Source organism: Jaculus jaculus, chromosome 10, assembly GCF_020740685.1.
Source record: "Jaculus jaculus isolate mJacJac1 chromosome 10, mJacJac1.mat.Y.cur, whole genome shotgun sequence".
In the NCBI taxonomy this organism is placed as follows: Eukaryota; Metazoa; Chordata; class Mammalia; order Rodentia; family Dipodidae; genus Jaculus; species Jaculus jaculus.
In genome coordinates, this window is record NC_059111.1 from 21,297,458 (window position 1) to 21,317,179 (window position 19,722).

Consider the following 19,722-nt stretch of genomic DNA (forward strand, 5'->3'; position numbering starts at 1 on the left):
CATGGGTGACTCAGAGCAATCACCAAAAAGCCCCCCTCCCCCCTGCATGAGAGGTGACTCACAAAAGCTGCAGCCCTGGATCTCTTGCGTCCCTGGCTCTCTTTGCCCAACTTGCTGGGAGCTCCACTGGACAGCCCCACCCTAGCCACTGTTTATTATTTTCCTAGCCTTAGGAAGGGCCTGGTAAGTTCTTGTAACGCTCTGATCTCCCAGAACTTTGTAAACTTTATTAACTTCCTGAGTTTTAGGAGTCTCCCTCCTCCCTGCAGGAAGGGACGTTCAGTTCAGAGGAAATAGGGACACATCCACACGCATGCTGGCCAGCATGTGGCCCATGCCTGTGCTCTCAGCAACGTCGCTTACCTCTCGCTGTCTTAAAACAAAGCTCATTTCCCTCTCTCTCTCTCTCTCTCTCTCTCTCTTTCTCTCTCTCTCTCTCCCTCTCCAGATATGGTCCTCAAGGTGATGGACAACAGAAGCAAAGAGGAATTGTTGTCCTACAGGATTCCCATCAAGTACCTACGTGTCTTCCACCCCTACCACTTTGAGCTGGGGAAGGTGAGTGTGAGTTCCGGTCTCTGGGCCTCCCCTCTGGCCAGAGGAGGGAGAGCTGATGGGAGGGAAGTACTCTGATGCTTCCCCAGAGAACAGAGGAGGGTGAGCCCAGGTTGTCACACTCTTTGAAGCCAAAGGATCCCTCTGCTTGCTGCTTGGGCAGAAGAAGTCTTCAGAGATGCGGGCATACGCGTGACACGCAAAGCCTCCCCCAGAACGCACCTGCCAGAGGACAGCTGGCCACTAGCCTGGAGTGGGAAGCCTTGGGGCCCCTCAGTCCTTACCTAGATTCCTCTGTGCTTATTGGGGGAGGGGGAAATTCACTTATGAAGCATCTAGTATGTTCCAGGCATGGGACCACCATGAACAGAAACATCATTTTCTTCTCCCACAACGCTCACTCCAGACTCCTATAGCAGTTTATAGATAATGGACAGCGTGAGGCCAGACTGTCTGGGTTCCTGTCTCAGGCCTGCCATTTTCTAGCCAAATATTCATTAAGAATACTGGGGCCGGGGCTGGAGAGATGGCTTAGTGGTTAAGGTGTTTGCCTGAAAAGCCAAAGGGCCCTGGTTTGAGTCTCCAGAACCCCCATAAGCCAGATGCACGAGGGAGCGCATGCATCTAGTTTGTTTTCAGTGGCACGCCCATTCTCTCTCTCTCTCTCAAATAAATAAAATACTTTTTAAAGAAGAGTACTGGGACCTCCACTACTCATTCGCAGGGCTGCCTTCTGGAAGCATCCCCGTCAGGCCGCAGCCCACTGTCCGCTTATAACCCAGGCCTCGTTATCACATCTTCACCGAGAGGAGAGACAGGCTGGGGACCTTGTGAGGGTGATGAAATATTCAACTGGAAAGGGGGTGATTTATGGGACTGATCTCTTTGGAAGGGCTCACAGGGATCATGAGGGTTTAATTACAGCTAGCATCCTGGTGGAGCAATGCCAAGTGAGCGTCCACACAGGCTTAGATTTATGGCCAGGCCTTGCCCCTTAGGCTCTCTTCTTCTTAGTGTCTTCCACGTGTTCCCCCCCCCCCCCCCCCCGTCTCTACCCCACCTAGTCTGGAAAAGCTGACGACGTCCCCGCCAAGACCCGACTATACGCAACTGTGGTTCGGAAGGGCAGTTTCATCCCCCGCTACATCGGCTGTGATCACACGGCTCTGGAGGTACTGGCTGTGCGTACTAACTGTGGGGTGGGCCTGTGGACCCCTGCCCTCGGTCGCCTGTGGCTAGCCTGACAGTGTGAAGCGGAAGGGTCTGGGAAGAAATGAGTAAAGGGAAGAAAAAGGAATTGTACCTTCCCAAAAATTTCCAGGGTAGTTTATGAAGATCGACCCTGATTTGGGACAAAGATGCCCTGGCTTTTCATTGCCTCGTGGCCCTTGGAGCCTCTGCTCCTCACACACCCCTACGCAGAAGGGGGGGACTCAGGCCCCCTACAGCCTTTGGACAACCTGAGTCTCAGGGATGTGGAGACAAGAAGCCTGTGTTCCCCACCTTGGCCCAGCCCTTGGCTATTCTCAGTTCCGTCCTTCTCTCATGGGGTCTTGACCCCTGCCCTAGGGCCTAAAATCCACAAATAAAACTCCCGGGCTCTCTGGCCCTTCCTGGTTCTTCTATGAAGGAATTTGCTCCCTCATTCACCCAACGGATGTTTACACAGCCCTGTTTGTTGGGCAAGTCAGATCTGGGGCCCAGCATGGGCCTGACCTCCATGCCTTGACCCCTCTTCTCCTTTCACCCCCAAGGACAGCCTCAGGAGAGACGGTTGATGCTTAAGGTAGACATAGTATAAGGATCTGCTTCCTTGGCCTTCTCCTTGGACTGTGGCTTCACATCCAGCAAGGTCCAGGAGTGATCCCCAGGATCCAAGCTCCGGATTTTAACCCAGAAGGGTCCACCTGACCTCCCACCATGGCACTGTGAGCTAGGTAGGGCAAGATGGTTTTCTCCAGCCCCATTCACACCGGGCACGCGGAGATGCAGGTAGAGTCTGGCATGGAAAACCTGCAGATCCTGAACCACATCTCTGCTTCATCTACAAACATCCCTTAGAAACCAGCAGGCCATCCCATCTCTTCCTACATGTGAGCAGACAGCCGCTAGCTGTTGGCTCACGTGTGAACAAGGAAGAATGCTAACATCATGACCTCGCTGTCATCCCCCGGACCCCCAATCACTGCTGTGTGAGGTGACTACCTCCCCAACACGATTGCTCTGCCCACTTCCACCCTAGTCCTTTGGCATGCCTGGTAGTATCTGGACCTCTCTGGCTCCAGCAGCCCATCCTTGCTCTGGCAAAGACACCTTTCCTGGCAATGTGACAGGTACAGCCATAGGAGCAGCTGCCTGCTCCTAACAGCAGACCAGAGGGCACAGCAAGGCAATTACTTCTGTAACTCATGGCTGTCACGAGCCAGTGTGCTGGGAACGCTGTCAGCAGCAGGCAGGTACAAGGTCCCCCTCCCACATACCTTGGATCCCGAGCCTGCCACCTGTCGGACTTCTTGTGAGAAGTAGGACCTGAGAGCTCTCTAGTGACCTCAGAGACTCACTGGAAATCCCCACGGAGAGCTGAAAGGCACTGAGGGCCATTTTAAGTACTTATTAGCTCACGAGGTGTGGAGTTAGCACCCAGCGGAGGTGGGTCTAGGCAGAGGGGCCTTAGGGAGAGTGCTGAGGGAGGGGAAGAGAGGGGAGGTGAGTCAGAACACGTTACAGTCCAAGCTCACTGGGACCAGAGCAAGAAGGACCAGAGATCATGGCCTGTGGTGGTTTGATTCAGGTGTCCCCCATAAACTTAGGTATTGTGAATGCTAGGTTCCCAGCTGATGGAGATTTGGGAATGAATGCCTCCTGGAGGGAGTATATTGTTGGGGGTGGGCTTATGGGTGTTATAGCCAGTTTCCCCATGCCAGTGTTTGGCACACTCTCCTGTTGCGGTTGTCCACTGGATGTTGGCCAGGGGGTGATGTCTACCCTCTGCTCATGCCATCGTTTTCCCCTGCCATCGTGGAGCTTCCCCTCGAGTCTGTTAGCCAAAATAAACCCTTTTACCCGCAAGCTGCTCTTGGTCAGGTGATTTCTTCCAGCCATGTGAAACTGACCGCAACATGTCCCGAACCCTCACTGTATGCACTGGGAAAGCGAGGCCCTGGGACTAGCCAAGGTCTCCCAGTAAAGACTTTTCATCCCAGGCATTCCAGAAGTGTGGTTCCTCAGGTGTTTCCTTCTGCTCTTCACCCTTAAGACCTCACCCATCCCTTGAGGCCAGCTTAATCCCAAGCCTCCTGAGGTTATTGCCATCTCTCCCACGCTGTCCCCAGGTCTCCCTGTTCCCCTCTGTCTTTCTCCTTCCTACTCAGAAACAGAGATAACCTTGCCCTCTATCGCTCTTTCCTCATCCATCCGACAAGCATCATCGACCTCTGCTCCATGCCTGACCCTGTGCTAAAATCTGGGACCACAGCAGTGAATGAGATTCCCATCCTTGTGTGCGACATAGACAGAAAATTAACAAGAAAACACAAGCTGTGATGAGTACTTCAGGGGCTCAGGGAATGGGTTGGGCTGTTTAATGCCTGGTCAGAGCCTCATAGAAGGCAAAGCCATAGATTCTAGGTTAGGAGAAGCAACAGCTTGGGATGAGTTGGCAGGGGGGGCCAAGGGCCCAAGGGGGGGGGTCGGAAGGTACAAAGACCAGAAGCATGAACAAGAGCACGTGAGGAGCAGAGAGAGAAAGAGTCTGCAGCCAAAAAGAAGGGGCTGAGGGGCTGGCAGGAGCTATAAGCAGACAGGCCAGCCCATGCAAGCCTTGGCAAAATAGTAAGGTGTGTGGGCCAGGAGATGCCAGTACTGGTGACTCCCATTCAAAATGGCCTTGGGGGCACTGGAGAGATGGCTCAGTAATTAAGGCACCTGCCTGCAAAGCCTAATGACCCTGGTTTGATTCCCCAGTGCCCACGTAAAGCCAAGTGCACAATGTGGCACATACAGCTGGAGTTTGCAGTGACTAGAGGCCCCACTGCATCCATTCTCTGCCCCACCTCTCTCTCTCTCTCTGTCTTTTCTCTGTCTTCCTCTGCTTGCAAATAAAAAAAAATAAAAATATTTTTTAAAAACCACACACACACACACAAAAATTGCCTTTGGTGGGAAAAGCCCCATGGCAAGTAAGTACCAGGGGTGATGGCATGGGGTGTGAGTCAGGGGAGTCTGAAGGATGCCTGTCATGACTTCTGACCTTGAGGCCTAGTGCATTTGAAGAAACTAGAAAAAGACTCAATGTCCTCCATTTATAGTGTGACCTCTCACAAGCTAGTCAGGCCCTTCATAACCCAGAAGGAGCCCAAACCAGGCTTTTGACCTTTAAAAGAAATTATTTAGTTATTTGAGAGAGAGAGAAAGAGAGAGAGAATGGGAATGCCAGGGCCTCCAGCCACTGCAAATGAACTCCAGATGCATGAGCCACCTTGTGCATCTGGCTTTACATGGGTTCTGGGGAATCAAACCTGCGTCCTTGAGCTTTGCAGGCAAGTACCTTAACCGCTGAGCCATCTCTCCAGCCCTTGACCTTTTAATTGGCAGAAACAGAGGAGCTTGGGTGCACACCTCTCTAGACCTCCTCCCAGGTCCTGATTCTTGTTCACACCTTGTCCCCCAGGTGAGATCTCACTGCTGCATTCCGGCAGTGCCCCAAGAAAGCCAGGAGCTCTTGCCCTGGCTAGGCCCAGGAAGCAGTTTCCCGAAGTAGGAAAGCCACGAGCAAGAGGTTCATGGGCAGAAAGGAACAGTTCAAGGGGTGGAGACAGGATGACTGCATGAGGGAGAAAGGTGGCGGCCAGACTGGCCATCTCAGGAAGATCCTGGGCCGAACTGGCTTCACCTGCCTTCTCTTCCCTTCTCCAGGTCTTTCTCCGTGGAGTCAACGAGCCCCTGGTCAACAACAGTAACCCCATGGCGGTGATTGCCCGGGTGGTTCCCAACTACACTGAGTTTAAGTGAGTGTGGTTTAGAGGAGGAAGGGTGGAGGACAGAGGATTGGGATGAGGAGAAGCTGTTGTCACCACCGTCTGATTGTTTTTTTAAATTACTTTATTTACTTATTTGAGAGAGAGAGAGAGAAGTATATATAGAGAAAGAGAAAGGGAGAGAAAAACTGGGTGTGCTAGGGCCTTCAGCCACTGCAAATGAACTCTAGATGCAAGCGCCACCTTGTGCATCTGGCTTACATGGCTCCTGGGGAATCAGACTGGGGTCTTTGGTTTTTCAGGTAAGCATGTTAACCACTAAACCATCTCTCCAGCCCACCACAAGCTGATGCAATGAACTCTGGAAAAGCCCCATCCCTCAAAGCCCCGCTAAGCTCCTCTAACCCCTAGCTCTGAGGTCCCCGTGAGCTTCCCACAGCAGGCCTGGCCTCTCTTCCCCAGGAGTCCTTGAGTCCCCAGAAAGGAGACATGGGACCTCTCCTGAGAGTGGTCAGTGGGTTTAACCTGAAGAACGAGAGAGAACAGTGTATGTGGAGACCATAAGGTTGTCTCTCCATCTGCCCAGGGCCAGCTCTGCCCAAGGTGATCTGCCATTCCAGGCTCAGGGATCCAGGCTCTAGTTTGTCCCTTTGGTAGCCTAAGGCCATCTTGGAACTCCTGATATTAGCTCTGCCTAGAAGTTCCTTCCCTCAGCCTCCTAAAAGGGTCCTGGTCTCAGCCCCAACTTGTCACCCAGCCCTGAGACCTCCTCTGGAAGGCCACAGAGGAGAACGCTCCCCAGGGAACTTGTGTTGTCTGCAGCAGCACCTGCCTTGGGGTCAGCTATCTACCCTTAACAGCCCAAGGAGACCATCTGACTCGTCTGCACTCTCGGAGTTTTTATATTTTTATTTATTATTATTATTACTATTATTATTATTGGTTTCTTGAGGTAGGGTTTTGCTCTAGCTCAGGCTGACCTGGAATTCACTATGTAATCTCAGGGTGGCCTTGAACTCATGGCGATCCTCCTACCTCTGCCTCCCAAGTGCTGGGATTAAAGTGTGCACCACCACGCCCGGCTTCTATTTTTATATTTTTTGATTTGAGAGACAGAGAGGTGTGCCAGGGCCTCAGCCACTGCAATCGAACTCCAGATGCTTATGCCACCTAGTGGGCATGTGCGACCTTGCGCTTGCCTCGCCTTTGTGCGTCTGGCTTACATGGGATCTGGAGAGTTGAACATGGGTCCTTAGACTTCACAGGCAAGCACCTGAACTGCTAAGCCATCTCTCCAGCCCATTTTTATACTTTATGACTCCCCCCTTGTTTGTTCGAGGAGCAAAGATGACTGATAGCCTGATACACTGATATCCACATCAGTGAGCCCAGAGTAAAGCACCCCCACACATATATACACATGTGTGCACGCAACCCCCAAGCACAAGGCTCTCTGCACCCCTCAAGCTTAAGCCACGGTTCCTACAAGGCAGAGAGAAATTATTCTGATAAGATCTTTCAAAGACGAAGTGGAGGCTGGAGAGATGGCTTAGTGGTTAAGGCACTTGCCTGTGAAGCCTAAGAACCCAGGTTCAACACTCCAGAGCCCATGTAAACCAGCTGCACAAGGTCATGCATGTGCACAAGGTGGCAAATGTGTCTGGAGTTCTATTGCAGTGGCTAGAAGTCCTGGTGTGTCATTTCTTTCTCCCTCCCCACCCCCCACCACATACTCTGTCTCATAAAAAAAACAATGAAGTGTGGAAATGAAACATTTTCCAGATAGGAGATCTGACCTACTTTGATGTAGCCAAGGCCACCTCAAATCACAACTAAGGGAACCTGGGAGCCACACAGTCCATCTCCTGACCAAGATAAATTCTCCCAAGGCTTAAGCCAGAGATCACTAGCATGTCACCAGATCCTGGCCTGAATGGGGCGGGCCACTTCAGTCTCACCTCAATGCAGAGTCCCCGTGGGAGTCCCAATTTGCAGGCTGGCCATAAGGTGGGAGTGCCAACTCTTGTCTCTTGGCCCTCCCTAGGAGCAACCAAGCAAGTGGGGACCAAGCCTCTGTGGGGTTGCCGCTCACCCCGCTCTCCTTCCCAATCTCATCACCAATGAACTTTGATGTGCCTCGAGTCAGTCAGAATGGATGCCCTCAGGTATGGCTGTTCCTCTGCATTTCCCCCCCAAATGAGTGGGTACACTCCCAGCAACACCCCAGTACATTCATTCATTCACACCATCAACCAGTAGCTCCACCGACTCATAGAAGATGTTTGCTGCGTCCCACTGCTGCGTGCTGGCCTCCTTTGTCCTACAAAGAAGCTGTCCTTGAAACTCTTAGAAACATTAAGCACCTGCCCAGATCATGTCTAATCTAATAGCAAACCAGAAAGGACTGTCACAACTATGAAAACCAGAGGAGATGTCTTGGTTAAGGCACTTGCCTGCAAAGCCTAAGGACCGAGGTTCAATTCCCTAGTATCCATGTAAGCCAGATACACAAGGTGGCACATGCGTCTGGAGTTTGTTTACAGTGGCTGGAGGCTCTGGTGCACTCTTTCTTTCTCTCTCAAATAAGTAAATAAGCAAAATGGAAAACAAAGAGATAAACTTAAAAAAAAAAAAAAACAGGAGAAAGGGAGAAGATACTTTAGATTCCACCTCTCACAGGGCATTTGGATTCAGCCTTTCCATAGGGACAAAAAGCAGGGCTAGAGAGATGGCCTAGCTGTTAAGGGGTTTGCCTGTAAATCCAAAGAACCCAGGTTCAATTCCCCAGGACCCACGTAAGATGCACAAGGTGGTGCCTACATCTGGAGTTTATTTGCAGCAGCTGGAAGCTCTAGTGCAACCATTTTCTCCCTCCCTCTCTCTCTCCCTCTCTCTCTCTCTCTCTCTCTCTCTCTCTCTCTTTCTTTGGTTTTCCAAGGTAGGGACTCACTCTAGCCCAAGCTGACCTGGAATTCACTATGTAGTCTCAGTGTGGCCTCGAGCTCATGGTGATCCTCCTACCTCTGCCTCCCAAGTGCTGGGATTAAAGGCGTGTGACACCATGCCCAGTCTTTTCTCTTTATCTGCCTCTCTCTCTCTCAAATAAATAAATAATATTGTTTTTAGAAATAGGATAGTGTTGCGAAGGGCTTGGGAAAGGAAAACGCAGAGCTACTGACTCACAGGTGTGGGAGGCTGTGGTAGTGGGGGTGGTTGCTCAACAATATGAGTGTACTTAGCACCAAACTACACTCTGAAAATGGCAAATCCTGTGTTATGTGTTTTTACTGCAATCATTTTTTTAAGCTTTTTATTGTCAATTTCCATACATGCACATCATGTATTTTATTCACAACCCCTTCCCATTAATGTCTTTTGTCTTCCCTCCTCTATTATTTTTTAAAATATTCATATATGAGAAAGATATACAGAGCAGACAGTGTGGGCATGACAGGACCTCCTGCTATTGCAAACAAACTCCAGAGGCCTGCGCCAATTTGTGCATCTGGCTTTATGTGGGTACTGGGCCATTAGGCTTTGCAAGCAAGTGTCTAACCACTGAGCAATCTCTCCAGCCCTACAATATGTGTTTAATAAATCAGAGGAGAGGGATGTTGAGGCCCAGTTTATTAGGGAGACCAGGTTTTGAATTTTTTATTTTTTGGAGGCAGGGACTCCTTGTGTCTCTCAGGCTGACCTCAGACTCTCCACCCTCCTACGTCAGCCTCCCTAGCACAGTAATAAGAGGCATTAGCTCCACAGCTGGCTTACTCTTGACTTTTTTGGGGGGAGGGGGTTCAAGGCAAGGTCTCACTCTAGCCCACACTGACCTGGAATTCACTATGTAGTCTCAGGGTGGCCTCAAACTCATGGCGCTCCTCCTACCTCAGCCTTCCGAGTGCTGAGGTTAAAGAAAGGCATGCACCATCACACCTGGCTTAATCTTGACTTTTTTAAAAAGCATTTTTTAGGGCTAGAGAGAAGGCTTAGCAGTTAAGGCACTTGCCTGCGAAGCCTAGGGACCCATGTTCAACTCTCCAGATCCCACAGAAGCCAGATGCACAAAGGTGAGGCAAGCATAACGTTGCACGTGCGCACTAGGTGGCGTGAGGGTCTGGAGTTCGATTGCAGTGGCTGAGGCCCTGGCATGCCAGTTCTCTCTCTCACTCTCTCTCTCTCCCTCTGTCCCTGTCTCTCACTAAAAAATAAAAAAATATTTTTAAATTTTATGTATTTATTTGCAATCAGAGAGAAAATGGATATACCAGGGCCTTCTGCCACTGCAAATGAACTCCAGATGCGTGTGCCACTTTGTGCATCTGTCTTTATGTGGGTCCTGGGGACCTGAGCGTGGGTCATTTAGGCTTTGCAGGAAAGCACCTTAACCACTTAGTCATCTCTCCATCCCAGCCTTGACTTTCTGATAAGGGAAGGATTAGTGTCGTGCAGTCGAGAACAGCAAGAGCACAGGGTGAAGGACAGATAACCAGGACACAGTGCTTGTTGACAGAAGGGCGATGTGTTGGGGAGAGGAAACATAGGACATGGCTGGGCCCAGGGAACGGCCAGTCTGATCTGCTCCCGCCGTCTGTGCTTTCTCTGTACAATGGTCACAACACTCCTAGAAGCCTTGGAGGACAGAGGGTTCTTCAGTTGTCTGCCCACTAATGCTCATGTCTGGTACTGCAAAATGAGATCAAGACTCTCCTCTGGAGCCCCAGCCTTCATGTAAAGACAAAGACATTTGAAGAAGGTTCACAGGCAGGAGCGGTAATACAGGGAAGAGTGGGATAAAGGGGGACCAGAGGGACAAAAGCTTCAAACCCAAACCAATCCTCAGCCTGATTTCCCCAGAGTCATCCCACACATGGCCCCGCATTTGCCCAGAAAATTATGAACCAATCAGAATCTGTCCCAGGGGGCCAGGAGGGGCTGCCTGTGTTAATGAGCAAGCCCCTTCATTCCCCACTGCTCTGGCTGCCTCTTCTACCTAACTCATGTGAGTGGGGGGGGAAACAATCCCTCCATGTGAGACTCCCCCAAAGCCTTTCCCACTTGTGACGCCCAGCAATGGCAAGATACTTGCTAAAGATGACCCAGCACTGAGAGGGAACTGGTTGGCAGCCTGCATAGAGGTACCTAAGTGCCAGCAGGAAGAATAGGGAGGGGAGGGGGGGTCTGTAGTAGACAGGAATGGCACGGGGGAGCAGTGGACAAGGCCTTGCCCAAAAAGGGTTGCAACCAGCAGCCCTGAGACCAAAACACAGTCCCCGGCCCTGTCCCTGTGAACTTCATCTCTCATCTCCGCAATTGACAGAGTGGGGACTGGGCTAAGTAATGTCTAAGACCATTTCTCCTTGACATCCTGGGGTACTGTGAATTTCCCATAAGCCACTAATGTACTCAGCAGGACCCAGCAGACCCGCATCAGACCTCAGCTCTGTGGTTTGCTAGCTATATGACCTCTGACAAGCTGCTCAGCTCCTCCCGACTTACTGACTCCGGCCTTATTAGGTTGCTAGAACTGAAAAGCTAACCTTGGCCAAGCATTCAAGTCCTTTTGTCCCCTTCAGAGCCATACCTCCTCGAGTGCCAGATGCCCACCCCCTTTTTTAAAGTTATTTATTTATTTATTTATTTTGAGAAAGAGGCAGAGAAAGAAAGAATGGGTGCGCCAGGGCCTTCAGCTGCTGTGAACAAACTCTAGATGCATGCTCCCCCTTGTGGTGCACGTGTGACATTGCATGCTGGCATCACTGTCTGGCTATGTGGGACTTGGAGATTTCAAACATGGATTCTTAAGCTTCATAGACAAGCGCCTTAACTGCTAAGCCATCTCTCCAACCCCAGATGTCACCTTTTTAAAGATTTTATTTTTATTTATTAGAGAGAGGGAGAGAGAGACAGAGAGAGAGAATGGATGCACAGGGTCTCTAGTCATTGCAAATGAATTCCAGATACATGTGCCACCTTGTGCGTCTGGCTTACGTGGGACCTGGAGAATCGAACCTGGGTTCTTAGGCTTTGCAGGCAAGTGCCTTAACCACTAAGTCGTCTCTCCAGACCAAATGTCCCCTTTTTATACCAGCCTCACCACTGCCCCAGTTGCATGTGGCTCCAAGTAACAGAAATCCCAAGTCAGATGTACCTAAGTGTGAGAAATGTGTTTTGCCACATGTCATGCAAAGTGCCAGCATAGGATGCAACCATACCGGCTGTCTTCAAAGACACAGAACCTACCGCCTCGAAATCACCCAGTCTCAGATGGCTAACCACTCCTGAGGGTAAAACCTTCCAGACACCTAACCTAGAAAATAGCAAAGTCCAATGGAGGGTGGAGGGGTGGGGGTCTCCTCCTAAGCATGGGTGTTGTTTTTCATATATTAGTCACCTTATTTATTGACCATTAAGTCTCAGGACATTAAAGGATTTTACTATTGTTAAATATTTTTATTTAGTATTTATTTGTAAGCAAAGAGAAATAGAGAGAAGAGAGACAGAGAAAGTGGGCACTGCAAATGAACTCCTGATGAATACACCACTTTGTGCATCTGGCTTTATGTGGGTACTGGGGAATCGGACCCTGGGTCATTAGGCTTTGCAGGCAAGTGTCTTAACCACTAAGCCATCTCTCCAGCCCCTGAGCATGGATTTTAATGAAACACTGGAAACCAATCCCCCAGATCACCTTCCTTCTGGTCACATTGACCAGAATTGGGTCATATGCATAGGCCAGTCACTGAGAGAGTGTGGCTCTGCTTTGCTGGTAGCCAGAGCTGGCAGATATGGAGAAAGGAGCCAACTGGACAAGAGGACTATGTTGGTTATGAGGCAGGGTGGACAAGGGTGCATCAGGTGACCTAAGTGTCTACCCCATATTTTCATTCAGCCCAGTGAGTATGGCAAAACCTGAGAAGAGTCAAGGGAATAGATGAGTGGTCTGGCTGGACCCAACATGTTTGTGGTGGCTTGATTCAGGTGTCCCCCATAAACTTAGGTGTTCTGAATGCTAGATTCCCAGCTGATGACAATGTGAAATTGAAGCCTCCTGGAGGTGTTATATTGATGGGGGCAGGCTTGTGGGTGTTATAGCCAGCTCCCTCTTGCAGTTTAGCATACTCTCCTGTTGCTATTGTCCACCTTATGCTGGCCAGGGAATAATGTCCACTCTCTGCTCATGCTATCATTTTCCCTGCCATCATGGAGCTTCCCCTCGAGCCTGTAAGCCAAAACAAACCTTTTTTTTTCCCACAAGCTGCTCTTGGTCATGTGATTTCTGCCAGCAATGCGAACCTGACTGCAACAGTAAAGTGGTACCAGGAGTGGGGTTGTGCTAGACACCTGACTGTGTGGCTTTGGCCTTTTGGAGCTGATTTTCAAGAGAAAGGTGGAAGGATTTGAAATCTTGGCCTAAGAGACACCTTGCAGTGCAGGAAGTACAGCTTGATGGAATATTCTGGTCAGAGTTGAAAGACCTGAATGCAGTAAGAACTGTGGACTGTGAGGTTTGGCTTATGAGGGTGAGAAAAAGCTTTGCCTGGGCTGGGCTAGAAGCAGTTTGTATGTGAAGCTTTCTTTTATGCCCATGTCCTGAGAACTTGTGCAGGGTTTCAGTGCACAGAAATGGACTGGTATGAGCGGAGGGATATGGAACAGAAAAAAATCTTTAGGCCAAAACTGTTGCCTGTTCAGCTGCAATTATAGAAGAGATTATAGCCATTGAGATTGGGCCATCTGACATGCTCTGTGACAACAGAAATAACACAGGGATTTTTTTGTTTGTTTGTTTCATTGGTTGGTTTTTCGAGATAGGGTCTCACTCTAGCCCAGGCTGATCTGTAGAATGCAGTTTTTGAAGGGGCCTGAATGCTCAAGGGATGTCCTGTTCTTCAAAGCCTGCTTTATTCTCCACGCCCCCCCCCCCCGGATTAACAAGCTGGCACCTTACCTGGTATTGTGGAGTGTAAGAAATGCAGGAAAGAGAGGGTTATTGAGTTTGCAACACGGTCTTGTGTTTTGGAAACAGCCATGGACAGTGTGAAGCAGGTCTGCTAGATGCCTGCATGGAGACCCTATGGAGCCGTGAGGATGAACCATGGATTGCTGTGGAGACCCAGTGGAGATGCTGGGACAACAAAATGGCTGCCAAGGAAAACTGCCGGCCCCGGATGAAGTTTTCCAGGACTATGAGTAGCCTCGCTGGTGGGGCGGAATTGAAACTCCAGAGACTTGTTGCTGATTAGAATTATTGGACTTGGAGACTTGTCACTGACTAGAGTTGTTGGACTTGGAGCTACAGAGTTTGATATTTGCCCTGGTTGATTTAAACCTTGTATTGGTTGAATATTTTTTTGGTATGTCCAATGCCATCTTTTGCAGTGTGTTTATTCTGTGCCATTATGGTTTGGGGGGGATTTTTTTGGTATTATGACTCAGTTAAAAGGCATTGGAGGGCTGGAGAGATGGCTTAGCATTAAGCGCTTGCCTGAGAAGCCTAAGGACCCCGGTTCGAGGCTCAGTTCCCCAGGTCCCACGTTAGCCAGATGCACAAGGGGGCGCACGCGTCTGGAGTTCGTTGGCAGAGGCTGGAGGCCCTGGCGCGCCCATTCTCTCTCTCTCCCTCTATCTGTCTTTCTCTCTATGTCTGTCACTCTCAAATAAATAAATAAAAAATTTTAAATTAAAAAAAGAAAGGCATTGGATTATGGGGATGTTTGAATATCATTAGGATTGATTAAAAAATGTGGGGACTTTGAATTTTGGACTGAAAGCATTGTATTTTATATCATGTATGGTTATCAGTTTATGGGGGCTGGGGCAGATTGTGGTGGTTTGATTCAGGTGTCCCCCATAACCTTAGGTGTTCTGAGTGCTAGGTTCCCCAGCTGATTACAATTGGAAATTAAGGCTTCCTGGAGGCAATGTATTGTTGGGAGTGGGCTTGTGGGTGCTATAGCCAACTTCCCCTTGCTAGTGTTTGGCACACTCTCCTGTTGCTATTGTCCACCTTATGTTGGCCAGGGGGTGATGTCCACCCTCCACTCATGCCATAATTTTTCCCTGCCGTCATGGAGCTTCCCCTTGAGTCTGTAAGCCAAAATAAACCTTTTTTTTTTTTCCACAAGCTGCTCTTGGTTGGGTGATTTCTGCCAGCAATGCGAACCTGACTGCTGTAATGAGGTTTTCCTGTCACCTTTGCTCACTGCAGAGATGGGACTGAGGGGGAAGAGCCATCATGCCACATCACCTCCACCTGTCTCAGTCCAACATGCAGTCTCCCCAGATTCTCATGGGACTTTAAAAAATTTGTTTTTTGTTGTTCATTTTTATTTAGTTGAGAGCAACAGAGAGAGAAAGAGGCAGACAGAGAGAGAGAGAGAATGGGCACACCAGGGCCTCCAGCCACTGCAAACAAACTCCAGATGCGTGCGCCCCCTTGTGCATCTGGCTTACATGGGTCCTGGAGAGTTAAACTGGGATCCTTTGACTTTGCAGGCAAACGCCTTAACCGCTAAGCCACCTCTCCAGCCCGCATAAGGCATTTTTGACCACCACCAACAACAAAAAAAATAGGTCCCAGAGAAGGAAACAGACCTGCTGAAGCTTGAAACTGATCCAGGCTGACAGCCAAGGGGTCCTAGCTCCCTGGAGGCCCTGGCCAGCACCAACTGCCTACAGCCCCTCCTCCCGGCATGGCTTACTGTCCCTGGGCAGAGCAGGCAGCAGTGGGTGAGAGAGAAGATGAGGATGAGGGTAGGGCCCATGGGAAATAGGAGGAGGGGGCTGACGGCTCATGGAAGCTTCCTTCTATCCCCAGAGAAGGCAGGTCTACCTCAGTGGCTGGGGGTTAATGGCTTTTCTGAAGATCACAGCTGAGGGTTAATCACATTCCTTAATTCCACAGCCCTCCACGGCCTTACTCATTAGCGTCTTCAGACCATGTCTACTCTCCCGCCCACCTCTGCACACACACCCATCAGCAGCTAGCTCTGAAAAGCAGATGCTGGCATTACTTAACCTTGAACCCTATATATCACAAGCATGTGCCAGAGAGGAAGAGAGAGAAAGAGAGGGAGAATGAATGAATATGACGCTCCCTGCCCAATTCTGGGTGTGAAGTGTTCGTTCCTAGGACACTAACCCTGGAGCTCACTTAGTGACAGGGCTGTCCCTTATCAGGCGGGCAGCCACTCACCACCTCTTGCTTTGTACACACCATTTAAGCCTGTTAATAATTCCCAAAGCAGACAGCTAGAATCCATTAAATAACGCTCTCCCACGGTGGGGACAACAAACGGGGCAGCAAGGGACTTAGTCACCCATCCCTCCCCGAGGGAGGGCCCCGGTGACTGGCAGCTAGCCCAGGTCATGTGGAAGCCCCTCTCTGGCGTCCAGGAGAGAGAGGTGGTGCTGGGCGGGCCGTGGTTTTAGGATCAATCGTGAATGATCAATATCTGGCTCCACAGAACCCAGAACCAGTTCTGTGGCCGAACCTGGGGCTCAGGTGACTGTCCCTGAAGTTCGACCAGTGAGTATTTCAAGGACATCCCCAAGGCCCCGGGGCCACGATGCCAGTGTTTAGGAAATCTACAGCCCTGCATTGACTACATTCTCCTTAGAGGCAGAAGACCCAGCTAGGACCCAAAGTTTGGGGCAGGCACATTATTATGACAGGCACCGGGGCCCTGCCCCCACCGGAAGTGAGCTTGCACCGATGTTTCCCCATCTCGTAGCAATAAGTCCCCGGTGCATTTGCACTGACCTTTTCTAGATCCCCTGCGGGGATGGCGAGGTGGGAGCCACTGCCAGTGTCGCTGACAGCCTCTGACAGGGCAGAGGCGAGGCAGCGATTTGGAGACGCTGCGCTGGGGACGCACAGCCCTCCCCACCTGCGGGGAGTTAGACAGGCTGACATCCCACCTCCCCACCTTCCTTCATCTGTGGACGCGGGGTCTCCCCGTGCGTCCCTCCCTGTTCCAGGGTCCTTCACTCCTGCTGAGTTCAGTGCCACCTCCAAATGTCATTGTTTGCGCCCACCTCTCAGCCAGAAGACCTTCCTCCCCGCCTTCACCATGCCAAGTCTGGTCTCCAGAGCTTCCCTTAGCCTCCTTGACTTTCATACCACTCAGAGCCTCATGTAGTCCCCTGACTTGGGGCGTTACTTACTCCTGCCTTGTTTTATCATCCAAGCTGGCCTTACGTGTGTGCTTGGTCACCAGAAACGTCTTGCCAGTGGCGACCCAAACATCTGTCTGCCAACGCAGGTGGGGTACAGACGGCAGACCAAAGTTCGATGACACCGAAGACGAGTTTATTGGGGCTAAGAAAAAAATGAGTTTATTGAGCTGAAGAGATGGCTTAGCGGTTAAGCGCTTGCCTGTGAAGCCTAAGGACCTCAGTTCAAGCGCGATTCCCCAGGACCCGTGTTAGCCAGATGCACAAGGGGTTGCACACGTCTGGAGTTCGTTTGCAGTGGCTGGAGGCCCTGGCGCGCCCATTCTCTCTCTCTCTCTCTCTTGCTCTTGCTCTCAAATGAATAAATAAATAAATAAACAAAGTTTTAAAAAAGAGTTAATGGGGTTACTTACAGAGCAAGGTGCTGGGTGGCTTACAGGAGAAATGGATGACATCACCAAAAAGTCCATCCCCCCCCCCCAGCATAGGCAGGACTCATATCTGGAGCCCAGTCTGCAGGTGGCTTGGCTGATCCTGGAGTCTCTTTGTAAGTAGTTGTTTTCCCTTTACATATCTTGAGAACAACCTTTCTCCCAGTCTTATTGACTTCCTAAGTCTCCTGAGCTTCCTTCCTTCTTCCCCCCAACCTCTCCCCCACCCCACAAGAAATGTTTCAATTCAGAGGAAATTGCCACATCACAGTGCCCCATCCACATGCCATCAAGTCACCTGAGTGACTAGTGGCCTGCAGCCAGACACACCAAGACTCCACAACCTGATGTGGCCTTCTGTGAGGGTCCCAGCGAACCCGTAGGGGGCAGAAAGGGTTAGTGGCAGGGTAAGGTCGTATCTCATATTACATAAATGCTCCACCAATACTTGCAATACTTGGAGGAAAGAGTTCATCTAATATGCTCTTTTCACTCCATCCTTGCCTCAGGTATTTGTACTAAGAAAATCATCCGGGATTATAGCTTGACTGGTGGAGTGCTTGCCTACAATGCCCGCAGGCCCTGGGTTCCGTCCTTAACACTGCATACTAGCCCTGCACGGTAGTGAATACCTTGTATGCCCAGCACTCAGGAGATGGGGGAAGGAAAGTCAGAAGTTCAATGTGGGCTGGAGAAATGGCTTAGCTGTTAAGGTGCTTGCCTGTGAAGCCTAAGGACCCAGGTTTGATTCCCCAGTACCCACCTAAGCACAAAGTGGCACATTCATCTAGAGTTTTCATTTGTAGTGGCTAGAGGCCCTGGCGCACCCATTCTCTCTCTATCTGCCTCTTTCTCTCCCAAAATAAAATAGTGCTCGCTTTGGCAGCACATATACTAAAATTGGAACGATACAGAGGAGATTAGCATGGCCCCTGCACAGGGATGACACACAAATTCATGAAGCGTTCCATATTTTTATGCCCAGAGGCATTCCCTTCCCCCCAAAACTAACCATCAGTGCTCCCACAACGCTTAAACCACAACCCCACGGGGAATACCAGCAACCCCATTGAGGAACGTCCCCAGCAGAACGGGGGCAGGGATGAGGGAAAAGAGGGTACCAACACATGATGTACCCATGAGATATGTTGTTAATAATAATAATAAACACAAAAAATAAAACAAATATTTTTAAGTTCAATGTCATCCTGAGTCACAAAGCAAGTTTGAGACTAGCCGAGGCTACATGAGATCCAGTCTAAAAGGGAAAATAAAGAATCTGGGATAGAATCATATGGCAAAGAGCATTCAGAATGGTGGTGAAGGGAGAAACCAGGGCACTTGGACATGGCAGTAGTACATCTTTTTGTGAGAGGGGCATTGGCATTGTTCTACTCGAGGCTAGTCTCAGACTTGTTATGTAGCTGAGGTTGGTCTTGAACCCCTGATCCTCCTGCCTCCATCTCCCATGTGCTGGGATTACAGGCATGTGACACCATGTCTGGTTGTGACAGGATATCAAGTAACAAAAGGCTTTATGACTCAATATGCTTAGGTTTTGAGGGTAAATGAAAAGGTAGAGTGAGTCTGGAGAGGTGAGTTAGCAGCTAAGGTGCATGCCTGCGAAGCCTAAGGACTCAGGTTTGATCCCCCAGAACCCATGTAAGCCAGGTGCACATGGTGGTACATGCATCTGGAGTTGGTTTGCAGTGGCTAGAGGTCTGGTGTGCCCATTCTCTCCCTCCCTCCCTCCCTCCTTCCCTCCCTCCCTCCCCCCCTCCCCTCTCTCTCTCTCTTTCTCAAATATTTTTTAAAGAAAGGCACAGTGACAACTATATAGACAAAATGTGTGCAAAGAAACCCGGTTTTATGAATGGTTGTCTTTGTGTAAGAAATGGGGAAGGGGCTGGAGAGATGGCTTAGCAGTTAAGGTGCTTGCCTACAAAGCCAAAGGACCCAGGTTTGATTCCTGAGGACCCACAAAAGCCAAATACACAAGATGGCACGTGTGTCTGGAGTTCATTTGCAGAGGCTAAAAAGGCCCTGGTGTGCCCATTCTCTCTGTCTCTCTCCATCTGCCTCTTTCTCTCTCTCTCTCAAATAAATAAGTAAATAAAATAAATGGGGGACTTTTCTTTCTTTTCTGTGTTTTCTAAAATGTATTCAATCAGTATGAGGTCCTTTATATAATTTGGATGAACCCTTGTGGCATATGCATACACATAAACAACCAAATGTCTTGGTTTGGAAGAAGGCTTGAATGATACCACACTTGCCTTCTAGCTATCCAAGCCTGGGGGACCTCCAGAGCAGCCCTTGTGGAACCAATCCTTCCTCTTCCAAGGCCGTGACGGAGCCACCAGCTTCTCAGAGGACACTGCCCTGGTGTTGGAGTACTATCCCTCTGCCTCAAGTAAGTGACCTAAGTGGCCAGTGCCCTGCCATTCATCAGGAGAGGGGGCATTTGGGCCATCCTGCCTCTGCCTCTTAGAGGAATGAGGTAGCCTCCAGGAACCAGATAGTCCCTCAGTGCAGGCAGAGAATGTAAAGGAGGGCCTGGCTGGCATTTATACCCATGAACAGCT

The 19,722-nt window shown here is 50.0% G+C and overlaps 1 protein-coding gene and 1 non-coding gene across 2 annotated transcripts in view; both read left to right on the forward strand.

The window, feature by feature from the left end:
- The window catches only part of Ccdc33 (coiled-coil domain containing 33), a 128,603-nt gene that overhangs the window by 52,174 nt on the left and 56,707 nt on the right, over positions 1 to 19,722 (forward strand). The window contains exons 7-10 of the mRNA XM_045160581.1: positions 449 to 558; positions 5,470 to 5,561; positions 7,576 to 7,696; positions 19,421 to 19,550. Coding sequence (XP_045016516.1) covers positions 449 to 558; positions 5,470 to 5,561; positions 7,576 to 7,696; positions 19,421 to 19,550 — 453 coding nt within the window. The remainder of the gene's footprint in view (positions 1 to 448; positions 559 to 5,469; positions 5,562 to 7,575; positions 7,697 to 19,420; positions 19,551 to 19,722) is intronic.
- Positions 18,008 to 18,114, forward strand: LOC123464171. Its single transcript, XR_006639412.1, has one exon. It is a non-coding gene; the product is annotated as a U6 spliceosomal RNA (small nuclear RNA).